Here is a 12,152-nt window from a genome sequence, read left to right on the forward strand (position 1 = left end):
GATGAAATGGGTGCTTTGAATCTTCAGATTTGGATGATGTGGTGGGGACATATACATGTAGGAAACGCCTAAAAATGTTATATGCTCATGTGGGGGAAAGCAGGGTTCAGTCTTGCTCCCGGGCTCCTCGAGGTGCCAGTGCATGATACCTATCTCCGCAGCCATCACCAGGGCAAACCTGCACTGTGGGACCACGGATGTCACCATTTTTTTGTACCATTGTAGGGATAGGGAAATTTTCAGAAATGCTCCCAGTTAGCCTCAATAGCACCAGTGCTTAACGAAGCCAAAGCGTTGTCCCAGGGCATCCTCCTCCCCCAACGCCTTTCCTAAGGGGCAGCATCCTTTCCTTACAGGACTGAAAGACAAAGCTGTCGCTGCCCACATCCCTCCCTCGGCTGCTCACAACCATCAGGTGTCAGGGCTGGGAGGGACAGGGGGTCTCTGTTGCTGCCTTATCTTGACGGATTCCCACAAGTGGCTGCAGAGCTTGCAGCAGAGTCCAGCTGCTCGCTGCTGAACGTCCCCCAGCTGGGGGAGCTGGCCTGGGCAGGAGGAGGGACAGCGGCCGCCCTGCACAGACAGAAGAGGCTTATGAACTCAGCTTTGGGAATTTGGGTTCACAGCACAACGTCGCCTTTCTTCGCTGGCTCGGGCCCTCTCCGTGCCGCATTTATCGTCCCCGGCGCTGCGCACTCCTGGGGTTGCACGCGGCTGATTTGCCTCTGAGATGCCAAGGCTGGCCAGGATTAAATTAGGAAAGACCTCTCTTCTCCATCCTGTCCCAGCATGTCATTGCTGCTGCAACCCTCCCAGCTTTGCTGCCTGCCATGGCACCAGCCTCTGCTCCTTCCCTGGGGCTCCTGGCGCTACTTGCTCCGTGCCCATGACGCTGTGCTCAGGAGGGCATTGCCCTGCCCAGACCTTGGGGAAGAACAGCTCCCGGGGGCGTGCTCGTGGTGCACGTGCGCTGTGCCAACAGTGCCCTTGGTGCATGACCCATGGCCGTTTTGGATCCCAGCTGGGTTCTTGCAACACTGCTGTGTTAACAGGGTGGAGATAAGCGACCGGGAGGTGGGGTTGGAAGGGAGGAACCCGAGTGGCAGGAGGAGCCTTTGGATGGGAAAGCACAGACCGCGTAATGCCAGCTCCCGTTTATGGCCCAGCCCCTGGGCTTCTATTCTTGGTGCTGGCCAAGCAAGTCTACCCAAAATTTCCAAAGCAGATGCTTTTGAGGGGAGAAGGACAACTTAACTTGTTATTTACCAGGAAACTTTACCAGGTAACTTTCAAACCCTTTGAAAATCAGATGCAAGCTGGGAAATCAAACTCAGAAAAAGTCCGTCGACGTTTCTCAGGAGCTCTGTGCATGGATTGTGAATGACGGTGTCATTTATTGCTGCAATCTGCAACAAACACCCCAAGCAGATTATTTTCTGCATGTTCCAGAGGGGACCCAAATAGCAAACAGAGGAATTTCTCAGCTGCCTGCACTGGGCAGCCATGAGGCGAGCTGGAGGGACAGAGGTGATAGAGTTTCAAAACAGCTGCTGCACTCATGACTCTTGGGGGCCTAAAATTAAAGCGTAGCTCAGTTTTCACTTCCAGAGCAGCGTTTTGGGCAGCCAGCACATATCTGTCAATAACATTCTTCTTTTCCTCTTCAGAGGAAGCAGAGGAAAGTAGGCTGCTGCAGCACAGGAGACAAAAAATGATATAGAAAAGACTGAAACTACATCCCTGCCCCTGGCAGGGGTTGGAACTAAGTGATCTTTAAGGTCCCTTCCAACCCGAAACATTCTATGATTATATACATGCAAGAAATGCTTATTATTTACCGGTTAATTATTTCTAATTGTTGCGAGTACAGGAAAGCAAAGCAATCACATTAGTTCCTGCTAGAAAGTCCTTGTAGGTGTCTTGTAAAGACATTGGAGGTGGGGATGTCAGGCTAGAAATCTCTTACAGCACTGACAGAGCGCTTAGCACAGGGGTGTCTGCCTTACCTTTTACTAGGCTGCCCACTGCCAAAACTCTACAGTAAAGTATTGCATTAGGATGGGACTGGTCCAATCTTCCCCTGTGAAGGAGCAGGTCTGGGCACTCTTTTGGGAATTCCCTCGTACAGATCTGCTTTGGTGTTTGAACAACCCCTTTCCAAAGCTAGCTTAGCTCCCTTACAGCCCTGAGTCTCGGGAGCATCTCCCGGGTGTCTTTGCCAGGAAGGCAGTGCAGCACCAGCCTGTCCACGGTGTGGGAGTGTTGTGCTGCATTTGATAGAGATCTGAGGCTGCTATCTGCAGTGTGCAAACAGTTCTCTCAGAAGAAAAAACAGCATCTCTTGTGGATAGCAACAGACCGACTGCTGCAGGACTCGATTACTGGCAGTGACTAGCAGTGGGAGCCCAGTTTGTTCACCTCAGTGTATGTTCCACAAGAAATAGCAATTTTTATTTGATTTGGGGGAGAAAACAGTGTAAGACCCTTGGGAATGTACCTGGATGTCGCCAAGGTGCATGGGAGTGACCAGCAATTAGGTTCCAACTTGGTGTCACGCCTGCAGTGATTGATTTGTATCGCAGCTCCCTGCAGAGCCCCAAGTTTCTCTTGGCTATAGCCATTGCCCCGAGCCTTCTGTGCAGTTCCTCTCTCATTCTGTGCAGCATCACTTGGGGAAATTACATCTGCTTTGTCTCTCTGCTTTTTCTCTTGCCCGACGGGCAGAGTGTGGGCTGAGGGATGTCAGCAAAGGAGGAAAGCAGAGGGCAGTGGGGAACAAAAGGGACATCCAGACATCAGCCAAGCCCTGGCAGTGCAGACACCAGCGAGAGCAGGCTGACAAGAGACCACTCGAGAGCAGCAGTGGTTATGAATGTGTTTTGCCTGGCACGCAGAGATGATTTTCACGTGCATGACTAAAGCCCACAGCTCACAAAGAGCATTACTGCATAAGCTGGGGCCGGGCCAAGTCTGCTCCACGTCCTTCCTTCAAGCCCCAGTTTATTACAAAACGAAACCCCAACTTGCTATCCTGGGAAAAATAACTCCGTGAAATGGTTTCTCTGCCAGAAGTGCACGGAGGGGCTAGATCCTCCTCCACCACACTGTTGCAGCCCTGCTCGAGAGACTTCCCTGACCAAAACTAGAAATTTGCTGCCATCTGTAGACATTTGGGTGCTATTCAGATGTTTCCAAGCCCTGCTCGCAGAGCCTTGGCTGGGCTCTGTAGCTCCTTATATAGGCAAGACAGCTGTGCAAAACCTCCCCAGTCCCAAGGCAACCTATTCCTTTCTTCAGCATTTCCCCATCTAAGGTTGCCTGTACAGTTTCCAGCTTATTTATTCTCCGCTTTCAGATGCCAACTCTGCAAGGAAGGTTTCAGCATCCCGCTCCACTGGTTGCACGCAGAGAGCCTGGGCTGTCCTGGGAGGCAGCCAGCCCTTCCTTTATGGATGGCTGTGACAAAATAAAGCCTATTCCTCGAGGAGCACGCATCTGCAATCCCACAGCAGCCACCAGGCTTCTCCCAGCAGAGCTGTACCGCAGGTCTCCGTCAGGCACAGAAAGCCTCTCCCCATGAGGCTGGTGGGGTAGCGGGGACAGCCACCCCTGCACACCCTCCTCTGCTGTCTGAACCCCTGCTCTCCTCAGCATTTCTGTGTCTCTGTGGGCACGCAGAGGCCACACTGTCCATGTGCTCTTGCTCCTTACCCTGCTAATACCTCCGTCTGCCAGAGCAGTTGCTTTTCCCCACTGTCCTCCCTGAGCTTCACCTCACAGACAGACTTCGAGGAGATCTGCCATCTCCCCTCCTGAGGGTGTCCGCTCTTCCATGGGTCAGGAAAACAGCCCTGAAATGGTGGGGGAGCCCAGAATACCTTCGTGGAGGATGTAAGACCCTAGAGTCTCCCTGCTTGGATCATTATGGCTGCTGCCACGCCACAACATATCCCAGACCTCATAGCACTGGTCTCTGCTTTAACACCTCTGTGATGGCTCCAAATGAAGTGAGCCCCAGCCATTTAACTGAGTGCTCCCTAGCGTCGTCGCAGCTCCCTGGAGCTGTTCAGACTGTCACCTGGCCTGGCCCCAAACCCGCAGGTGCTTAGACACAGCAGGAGCAGCAGCATCTTTCTTCTCTCTCACAAGCTTTCCAGTGCTGGGGCAGGGGCTGAGGTCGGCAGGGCAGGGGAGGGAGGTGGGGGGGATGCAGGGGGATGAGGACACAGCAATTCGTGGTGCCCTGCTTCTGCCCCCCAGTTCCAGGGCCAGGCCAATCTGCACGTGTTCGAGGACTGGTGCGGCAGTTCCACCGAGCAGCTCAGGAAGAACCTCCACTTCCCCCTCTACCCCCACGTGAGTAAGACCCCAGCAGCCTCTGTCCAACGGTTCCCAGCTCTGCTTCCTATCTCGATCACCCTCGCTCCCTTTGCGTCTTGTCCCAGTCCCTCTCCATCACCTTCTTTCTTACCACTCCTGGGGAAGCAAGAAGCTTTCACAGGGGTTCAGCGACCCTTGGGAAGGAGGCTCGTTTTGCCCCTACTGGCCTGCCAGACCTTGGACACAGCATGGAAGAGCCCTGCATTCGGTGCTCTCCCTCCAAGTGGCTGATGAATGCCAGGTCCCATTGCCAGCATCTCTGTGGCATCCCCCATGCAGCTCTTCCCTCTCCTGAGCAGCACCAGTTCCACTCTCATCTCACCTGCTCTTTCCCATTGCATCCATCACACACCATCCCCCTTCCTCCTTCCAAAAGAAACCTCATACTTCCCTCCACCCACCTATTGCACATTTTTTGTCCCCCACCATTTCACTCCCCTCTTGTTCCTATCACATCTAATTATTTTTTTTTCACCTTCCATTTCAGACGCGAACTACAGTGAAGAAACTGGCAGTGTCCCCAAAATGGACCAACTACGGTCTCCGGATATTTGGCTACCTGCATCCTTTCACTGATGGTGAGGGCCCTGAGGTTGCTGTGCTGCTGCTCGTGTCCCTTCTTGGTGCTGCGCAGGGGTGCCCTCACCCACTGAGTGTGAGGCCCCTCACGTAGGCAGCCCAGCTGGCTGTGGCCCTGGCGTGGATGAAGCACGTCTGCCTCCATTGTAGGGTGGAAAGGAGTAGCACATAAGAAAACAGATTGGAAGTGATAGATAAAAAACAATGCTGTTGTGAATGCACAGCCCCATGACGTGTACGTAGGCGCGAGTGGCCTGTAAGCTTTTCTTCCCTCCCTCACATGCACAGGACTGTACGTGACATTGTTCATGTTACTACTGCTCCCCGGGTGCATGAGTACTGTCTGACACCATCTGACATCTGTGTCACCCAGCTACGTGCTTCTGCCCAGAGCAGCACGCTAACACTCGCCCCTTTCTCCTGGTCCTATGGCCCTCGACTGCCATCCCTGTAGCCTGGCCAGCACAGCCAGACACAAACATCTCTGTCTCCCTTCATGGCTCCACGTGCACGTTCCTCCATTCAGACGTGGCTTTTCACACAAAACATTTGCTCTGGGAACAAAAACAAGGGTGACCTTGCATAGACTTCTTAGCTTTCCAGGGTAGGTGTCAGGTGAAGCCAATGCAGGAGGGACAGGGAACCAGCTGCACCTGTAAGTGATGTTTGGTTTTTAATCACAGCAGAGCTAGAGAATTCAGAAAGGTCAAAAGAGGAGAGGTTAATGTCCAAAGGCTAAGTCTGGTATCACCAGAAAAAAAAGGGTAAAGAGAGCATTTTAGAGGAGCATATTCCATTCTGTGTACAAGCCCTTACCCCAGAGCCCTGCTTACTCCCTCTGTCTCTTGACAGGGGAGTTTCAGTTTGCCATTGCTGCGGATGACAACGCTGAGTTCTGGTTGAGTCCAGATGAAAAGACCTCTGGTCTCCAGCTGCTGGCCAGCGTAGGCAAGGTACAGTGCACGCTGCATGGCTTCTTCCATAAAGGCTTGAATGTTTCTGTGGGGATGGATGCCTTCCTGTCTTACATGCTACCTTGAACTAGCCAAATTTCTTTTCCTGCCCTGCTACAGGAACCACTGCCACAGTTGCCAGACAAATAGGTGGCGACGTAACCTAAGCCAGTTACATGTTGGCACTGCAGCTGGCAGCCCCAGGTTCATGATTACAGACCTTAAATCTGTTCACAGGTTGTGGATCTCACAGACTATTTACCAGGAGGAGCAGCTCAATTTTCCCTATTCATTGCTCCATCACAGTAACCAGGGAAGAAATTCCTCTTAATTACAGCGTTTTCTGTCTCTTCACAGACAGGGAAGGAGTGGACAGCACCAGGGGAGTTTGGAAAATTTCGGAGCCAGCAGTCAAAGGTGGTGAGGTGAGTGAGCAGAGTCCCTCACTCCCAGCTACCTTTGCACATGGCCAGGAAATCACAAGGAAAGGGGAAAACAACACAGACTTGTTCTGAAGAATTTAGCAATGTGGAGAAAGGAAATGCTCTGGGATATCACCAAAGCTGAAGTGACACTTCCATACCAGTGCCAGTTGCTTTGCTGATTCACTGCAGAAAGGCAACACGGAACTTTTCTTCCCTAGAGGTAGCAGCCATCAGCAAATTCAGACTTCTTTTTATGAACTGTACCCTAAGCTTCCTGCCTTGGAACTGGCCAGGTTTCCCAGAAGCCAAAACCCAGCAGATGAGACAGAAAGGGAGTTATTCAGAGTTACCTGAGAAGGGTCTGAAGTCCTCCAGGTGCACAAGGGAAGTTACCTATCTAGCTGTCGGCATCTGGATTTTCTTGGCAGCCCTATCGCTGCTCACCCTGAGAATTAGATTGCTTCGTGGGCGCGGTTGCTCTCCGCTCATTGTCTGCTGACAAGCTAAGAAATGTTCCTTAATGCTGTTGGTGACAGACATGTTGTTCTTCACAGGTTGTCAGCTGCGGGCAGGTACTACTTTGAGGTGCTGCACAAGCAGGATGACAAAGGAACAGACCATGTGGAAGTAGCAGTGAGTCTATGAAAACAGCCATGCTGTATGCAAATGGCAATGGTGTATTCGTCCCCTCAGAGCTTGGGAATAAAGTTTGTAATGATTTCCTTCCTTCTCAGGCCCCAGCTCCTCTTTGTGGGAGATGTATTTAATCCGTTCCAGAGTCCTTACCTACTTCTATGTGGGATAATCGTGGCTGTGTCAGGACCATTTTCTCTGTTTGTTTGGGATGGTTTTGCTCTCTCTCTGGTCTCTATTGCAACTTTTTGTCCTTTCCTGCTTTGAACGAGTCCTGGGGGATCTCAGCTCATTGCCAGTCTTTTGCTGTTGGGTAGGTTGTCATAGTAAGAAGGAGAAAGCTGTGAGCCCATCTGGTGGAAAAACAAAACAAAACAAAACTCATGCTTATTCCTTTTGTCTAGGCTTGGCTAAATGTATAAACACCTTGTTTCAATGTGTTTCTCTGTTCCAGTGGAGACTGAATGACCCAGATGTGAAGTTCAAAGTCATTGACTCCCAATACCTCTCCCTTTTTGCTAGTAAGTATCTTCACCACAGGTCGCCTTGAGCACCTCCCCATTCTTCCAAAACTTATCATCAGTGTTTCACTGTGAATCACAGTCTAGCCAGCCAAATACCATGTATATAGATCACTACAAGAAAGAAGTGGAGACAAGTCAGGAGAGAGAACTCTGGACATGAGCATGTGACTCGTTATTAAATACAGGAGAATTGGAAGAAGGATTGGAACATTATTTTAGAGAAATCTAGAGTCAGGAAGGAAGGAAAGAGAAGAGAGTCTGCAAGGGTGAAGGAAACTGAGGTGTGATAGAGGGTATCACAGGGTGGAGGTTGCCTGCCTGTTGTGCAGAGAGCTAGGAGAACATGGAGCCCACAACATGGGAGCGATGGGGTTGCTCTGGCAGCTAGCTGGACGTGGCTAGGGTGAGGGGGCTGCTGGTGCACTTTCAGCAGATTTCACTGAGGATCTGGGACACAATGGGATACGTCTAGTGGTATCAGACGTTGCAGCTTTTTTCTGTGCCCCCTTCAGGTCTTTTCAAGTTTCTGCTGGATTGCAGCAAGAACATCAGCCCAGTCCCTCCTGTTTTAAAAACCCTTTTTAGCACATCAAGTGATGCCTTTATCAGTTAAGGAGCTCCTCAGTCCTGCCTTCCCTTATCTAGCTTTGTCAGCATCACTTTCCCCTGCCAACATTCCCCCTTTCCATATCTACCACTGTTGCCTTCCAACATTTCTGTGGTGGTGTTTTTTTTCCTATGCTAACACTTTTGCCTATGGGAGACTCCCTGATGTAATCCAGACATCTGTTTGCAGTGTCTTAGATTACAGCCTGCTGCTGCATTTTTGTAACCTACCATTTGGCAAGGACTAGGTCTTCAGTCATGTCTTCTGTCCCCTTTCTTTTTTCTTCTGTTCTTTTCTGCTTATTAATTCCCTGTAGAAGAGGTGGCTCACAGCCCACAAGATCCTTTCATGGCTGGCACAGTGCTCCAGTCTCAGTCTTATCTTTATCTGGTACCTTCTGCCCATACAGTGTCTCCCTCTTCCACCCCAGACTTTGGCTGTATCACACATTATCTGGGGTTCCTGTGTTGTTCTCTACCCAAAAGTTGCTGACAGTAACCCCAGTGCCCTTGGCAGCATGTTGTCTTTCCTTCTAAGATATTTATTCAGTTCTGCTCATTTCAGAGCCAGATCAGAGGAGATATGTAATCCTTTGGCAGCAGCACTCAAGAAAAAACATAACCAATGCCCAGTCCTGAGTTTAAGCTTCCCATTGCTCCTGGCTTACTGTGGGCATCCATTCCCCTGCTGGAGCACCAGCCTCCTCGGCCACTGAAGGCCTTACCCCAGGGTCTAGCTCCTTTTCCAGCAGAGGAGAAGCTTCCCTTTTCTCAGGTTTCTCCTCCCATTCAACTTTTTTGTCTGCTTTTAAACGGAATTCAATGCCAGTAATTCAGATGTGTCCAGTAATTCCTGTCAGCCTGGGGTGCCTGCAGCACACCGCTGCTGGCATGTCCTCTCACTTCACTGTGTTTATTTGCTGTCAGTGGATAGCTGTGTTCCCACCCCACAGCTTCTGCACTTCCAGCTTTCCCAGTCAAAGCCTTTCCCTCCCACAAGGAGCGATGAAGCTCCCGGTCAGCGCCGTTTGGGCATTGCTGTGGTGCAATACCACTGGGAAAGGGCTGACGCTGGGGAAGGATGCTGTTGGAGACAGGGGATGAGTTAGCCCTTCCTCCCCCTTCCGTTCTCTCTCTCTGGTTTCTAGACGAGACGCTGTTAAAGATGGATGAGGTCGGGCACATCCCGCAGACGCTGGCCAGCCACACGAGCCGGCCTGCCGACAGCGCAGGCGGCAAGGCACACCCCGCTGACATGTTGAAGCCTGACCCCCGGGACACTCTTTACAAAGGTAAGGCTTGCAGAGGGGTTGAGGAGGGAGCTGCAGCCTGCCCCAGCACGTGCAGGAGAACAGCTGACAAAGGCTGTCCTCCCAAGCTGTGGCTGTCAAAGGCCACCCCTTTTTCTCCCCAGCGCAGAAGAGAGGGGGAGCATGCAACATCCTCCATTGTAGGAGACAAAGCACAGAGTAAACCCATCTCCTCTTTTTTTAAGAGTCCGGCTCACACAATGTCGACAAGCATATTTCAGTGTAAGTGCTGTAGAGCAGTGTGAATAGATGAACTGTACTAGCTGGTTCGCTTTATGTATCTGATAGCATTTCACATGGGTAAATAGAAAGCAGGCCCAGAAATATCTAGGCTCATGCATCAGTTGTAGCAGGGTTCCTCCAGCAACGCTTGCCAACCTGTTTCTTCATCTCAGTGCCTCTGCTCAGCAAGTCTCGCCTGCGCCGAGCCCTGCCAGACTGCCCGTACAAGCCCAGCTACCTGGTGAATGGGTTTCCTCTGCAGCGCTACCAGGGCCTCCAGTTTGTAAGTTTTATTCTTTGAGCTGGTATTTGCCCAAGGGGATGCAAAAAGGAAGGAGAGAGACCCTATTAATCATGGGCCACCCATCCGAAGCTCCTGGGCAGATTTGACCATCTGCTGTTCAGGTCTGCAGCATCCCAGTATGTGCCAGAGGGCAATGGCAAGAGAAGGGAGATGGGTGCTACGTGCTGCTCACTGGTCTCACTGGGGTACAAGTGTGTGTGTCCTACAGAGCCGTTCAGACCTCAAGCCAAAGCACTGAGCTTGCCTTCACATGGAGGCTCATAATGGCTGAGGATTTTACACTCTTTGGGGTGAACTGTGGTGTGCATGGACCAAGTCCCCTGACAGGTTTCAAACTGGAAAAGAGCTGGGGCTCAGATCCGTGGGGCATGCAGCACAATGGGGATTAATCCCCTTCATAGCAGAGCAGACTCTGATGGAGCTCTGGTGGAGCCAGCTGGGCTGGGGACAGGTCACCAGTGTGGTTCATCCTTCCTGGATGCCAGTTGAAGCCTATGCTCCCTGTGGGACTTGCATCCATGGCTTCCTCAGCCTTGCCTGGAGGTGTCCCCACACACTTTCTGGGCTCCTGTGTTCCCTTGCATCTCCTCAGTAGGACTGTCCTAGCTAGTTCTTGCTGTGTTACAGGACTTCAACACACAGATGCAGAGATGAACATGCAGATGCTGAGAGAGAAAACGGCACACCCATGCACACATCCCAGCACTCTTCCTGCTGTTTTCCTTTTCCATCACCCCTTCTCACAGCCTGCTACTGGGTGCCTTTGAGAGGCAAACAGTGAGCAGTGCCTGCTCCCTCTCAAAAGGGCTGGGCACCTTGCAACCTTGTCTGGGTCATCTTATGAATGATATCTGGCATTGACGGGGGTTTTGCTTTATCTTTCTTCCCTTCTTCTCAGGTTCATTTATCCTTTGTTTACCCAAATGATTACAGCCGCCTGAGCCATATGGAGAAAGACAACAAATGCTTCTATCAGGAAAACCCGTATTACTTGGAAAGGTAGGATGCTGCAAAGGGGAGGCAGCATTTCCTAGCAGGAAGGGAGGAGACAGTTTGAAGGCTAGAATTAAGGTGGAATTCCATATTCAGCTCTTTAGAACTCAACTTGAAGATCACTGAAATCCTGCAAAACATTAAAGCACTTATAGTTTCTTTGGATGGCCAGTGCTTCCTTTAAGTGAAATTATGTTTAGGTCTCAAAGGGAAACGGCTGCTCCTTTTCTTGCTCTATTAACCAGGAAGCTGGGTCAGAGCATATTTGTTCCAATACATCAGGGAATGTATTTGCCAGCAAACTTTGCATGCCAGCAGCTGGAGCCTCCTGATGGCTGTCACTGTTTGTGTTGAAGCCAAACCATGCTCTGGAGGGATAGAAGCATGGAGCTCATCCTCACCAAGGTGCAGCTCCAGTGATGGCTCTGTGAGGGAACCACCACTCACATGTTCCCCAGCCACAGGGAAATACCTTGTGTGAGGATTCCCCTGCTTTCAGGAGGAATTGTCGGTAGAATAAAGAGTTGCTTTTCCAGCAAGACAGCTGGTGGAGGCCTCCTTGTGCTCAGGATCATCTTCCTTCCCACAGGTCTGTTTTGTGGGCTGGGAAGATAGATTGTATTGTAGGTTTGGGAGGAAACTGGGGTCTATTGTGGAGAATGGAGAAGGTGGCTGCTGTGGGCTGGAAGGTGCCACCCAAATTTTTTGCTTTGACAAACCATTTGTATTATAACAGCATTTGGGAAGCATGGGCCCATCTTGCTTGGCATCAAGCACATATGGAAACAATCGAAGGAGGTAAACCCCTCCCAAAAGCTTAAAGCACAGGCACATGATGGGACAGCACAAAGACAGTGGTATGAGAAAAGAGAGAGGGAGATCATTGCAGTTACCTGCCTGAGCCACTTTTGCAGCACAATGACTTAGGCTTGTGAGTACTACATTGTAAGTGAGCTTTAAGGAGCAATTTAAGGGAGGCTAAAGCAGTGTTTCAGTGTACTTATGTTGGAATTTCCTCCTGTGCACATGGAGCAGCACTCAAGAAAATATCTTAAAAACTGGGACGATGATCAAGGAAGGCTGATTTCTTTGACAATACAGAGTAAGATCTGATTGCCTCAAGATCTGAAAGATGGTGATGATAATAGCCTATGACTTGCTGCAAAAGGAGAGTCTAGAGATGATGGGTAGATGTGATCAGAGTAATTGGCCATCTCCTCTGT

The 12,152-nt window shown here is 50.7% G+C and overlaps 1 protein-coding gene across 1 annotated transcript in view; it reads left to right on the forward strand.

Moving 5' to 3' along the window:
* Positions 1-12,152, forward strand: part of B4GALNT3 (beta-1,4-N-acetyl-galactosaminyltransferase 3) — a 60,393-nt gene that overhangs the window by 37,577 nt on the left and 10,664 nt on the right. Inside the window, exons 4-12 of the mRNA XM_035550909.2 lie at positions 4,261-4,356; positions 4,868-4,958; positions 5,812-5,912; positions 6,270-6,337; positions 6,892-6,970; positions 7,425-7,491; positions 9,249-9,392; positions 9,806-9,915; positions 10,835-10,935. Coding sequence (XP_035406802.1) covers positions 4,261-4,356; positions 4,868-4,958; positions 5,812-5,912; positions 6,270-6,337; positions 6,892-6,970; positions 7,425-7,491; positions 9,249-9,392; positions 9,806-9,915; positions 10,835-10,935 — 857 coding nt within the window. The remainder of the gene's footprint in view (positions 1-4,260; positions 4,357-4,867; positions 4,959-5,811; positions 5,913-6,269; positions 6,338-6,891; positions 6,971-7,424; positions 7,492-9,248; positions 9,393-9,805; positions 9,916-10,834; positions 10,936-12,152) is intronic.

This window comes from Cygnus atratus, chromosome 1, assembly GCF_013377495.2.
Source record: "Cygnus atratus isolate AKBS03 ecotype Queensland, Australia chromosome 1, CAtr_DNAZoo_HiC_assembly, whole genome shotgun sequence".
In the NCBI taxonomy this organism is placed as follows: Eukaryota; Metazoa; Chordata; class Aves; order Anseriformes; family Anatidae; genus Cygnus; species Cygnus atratus.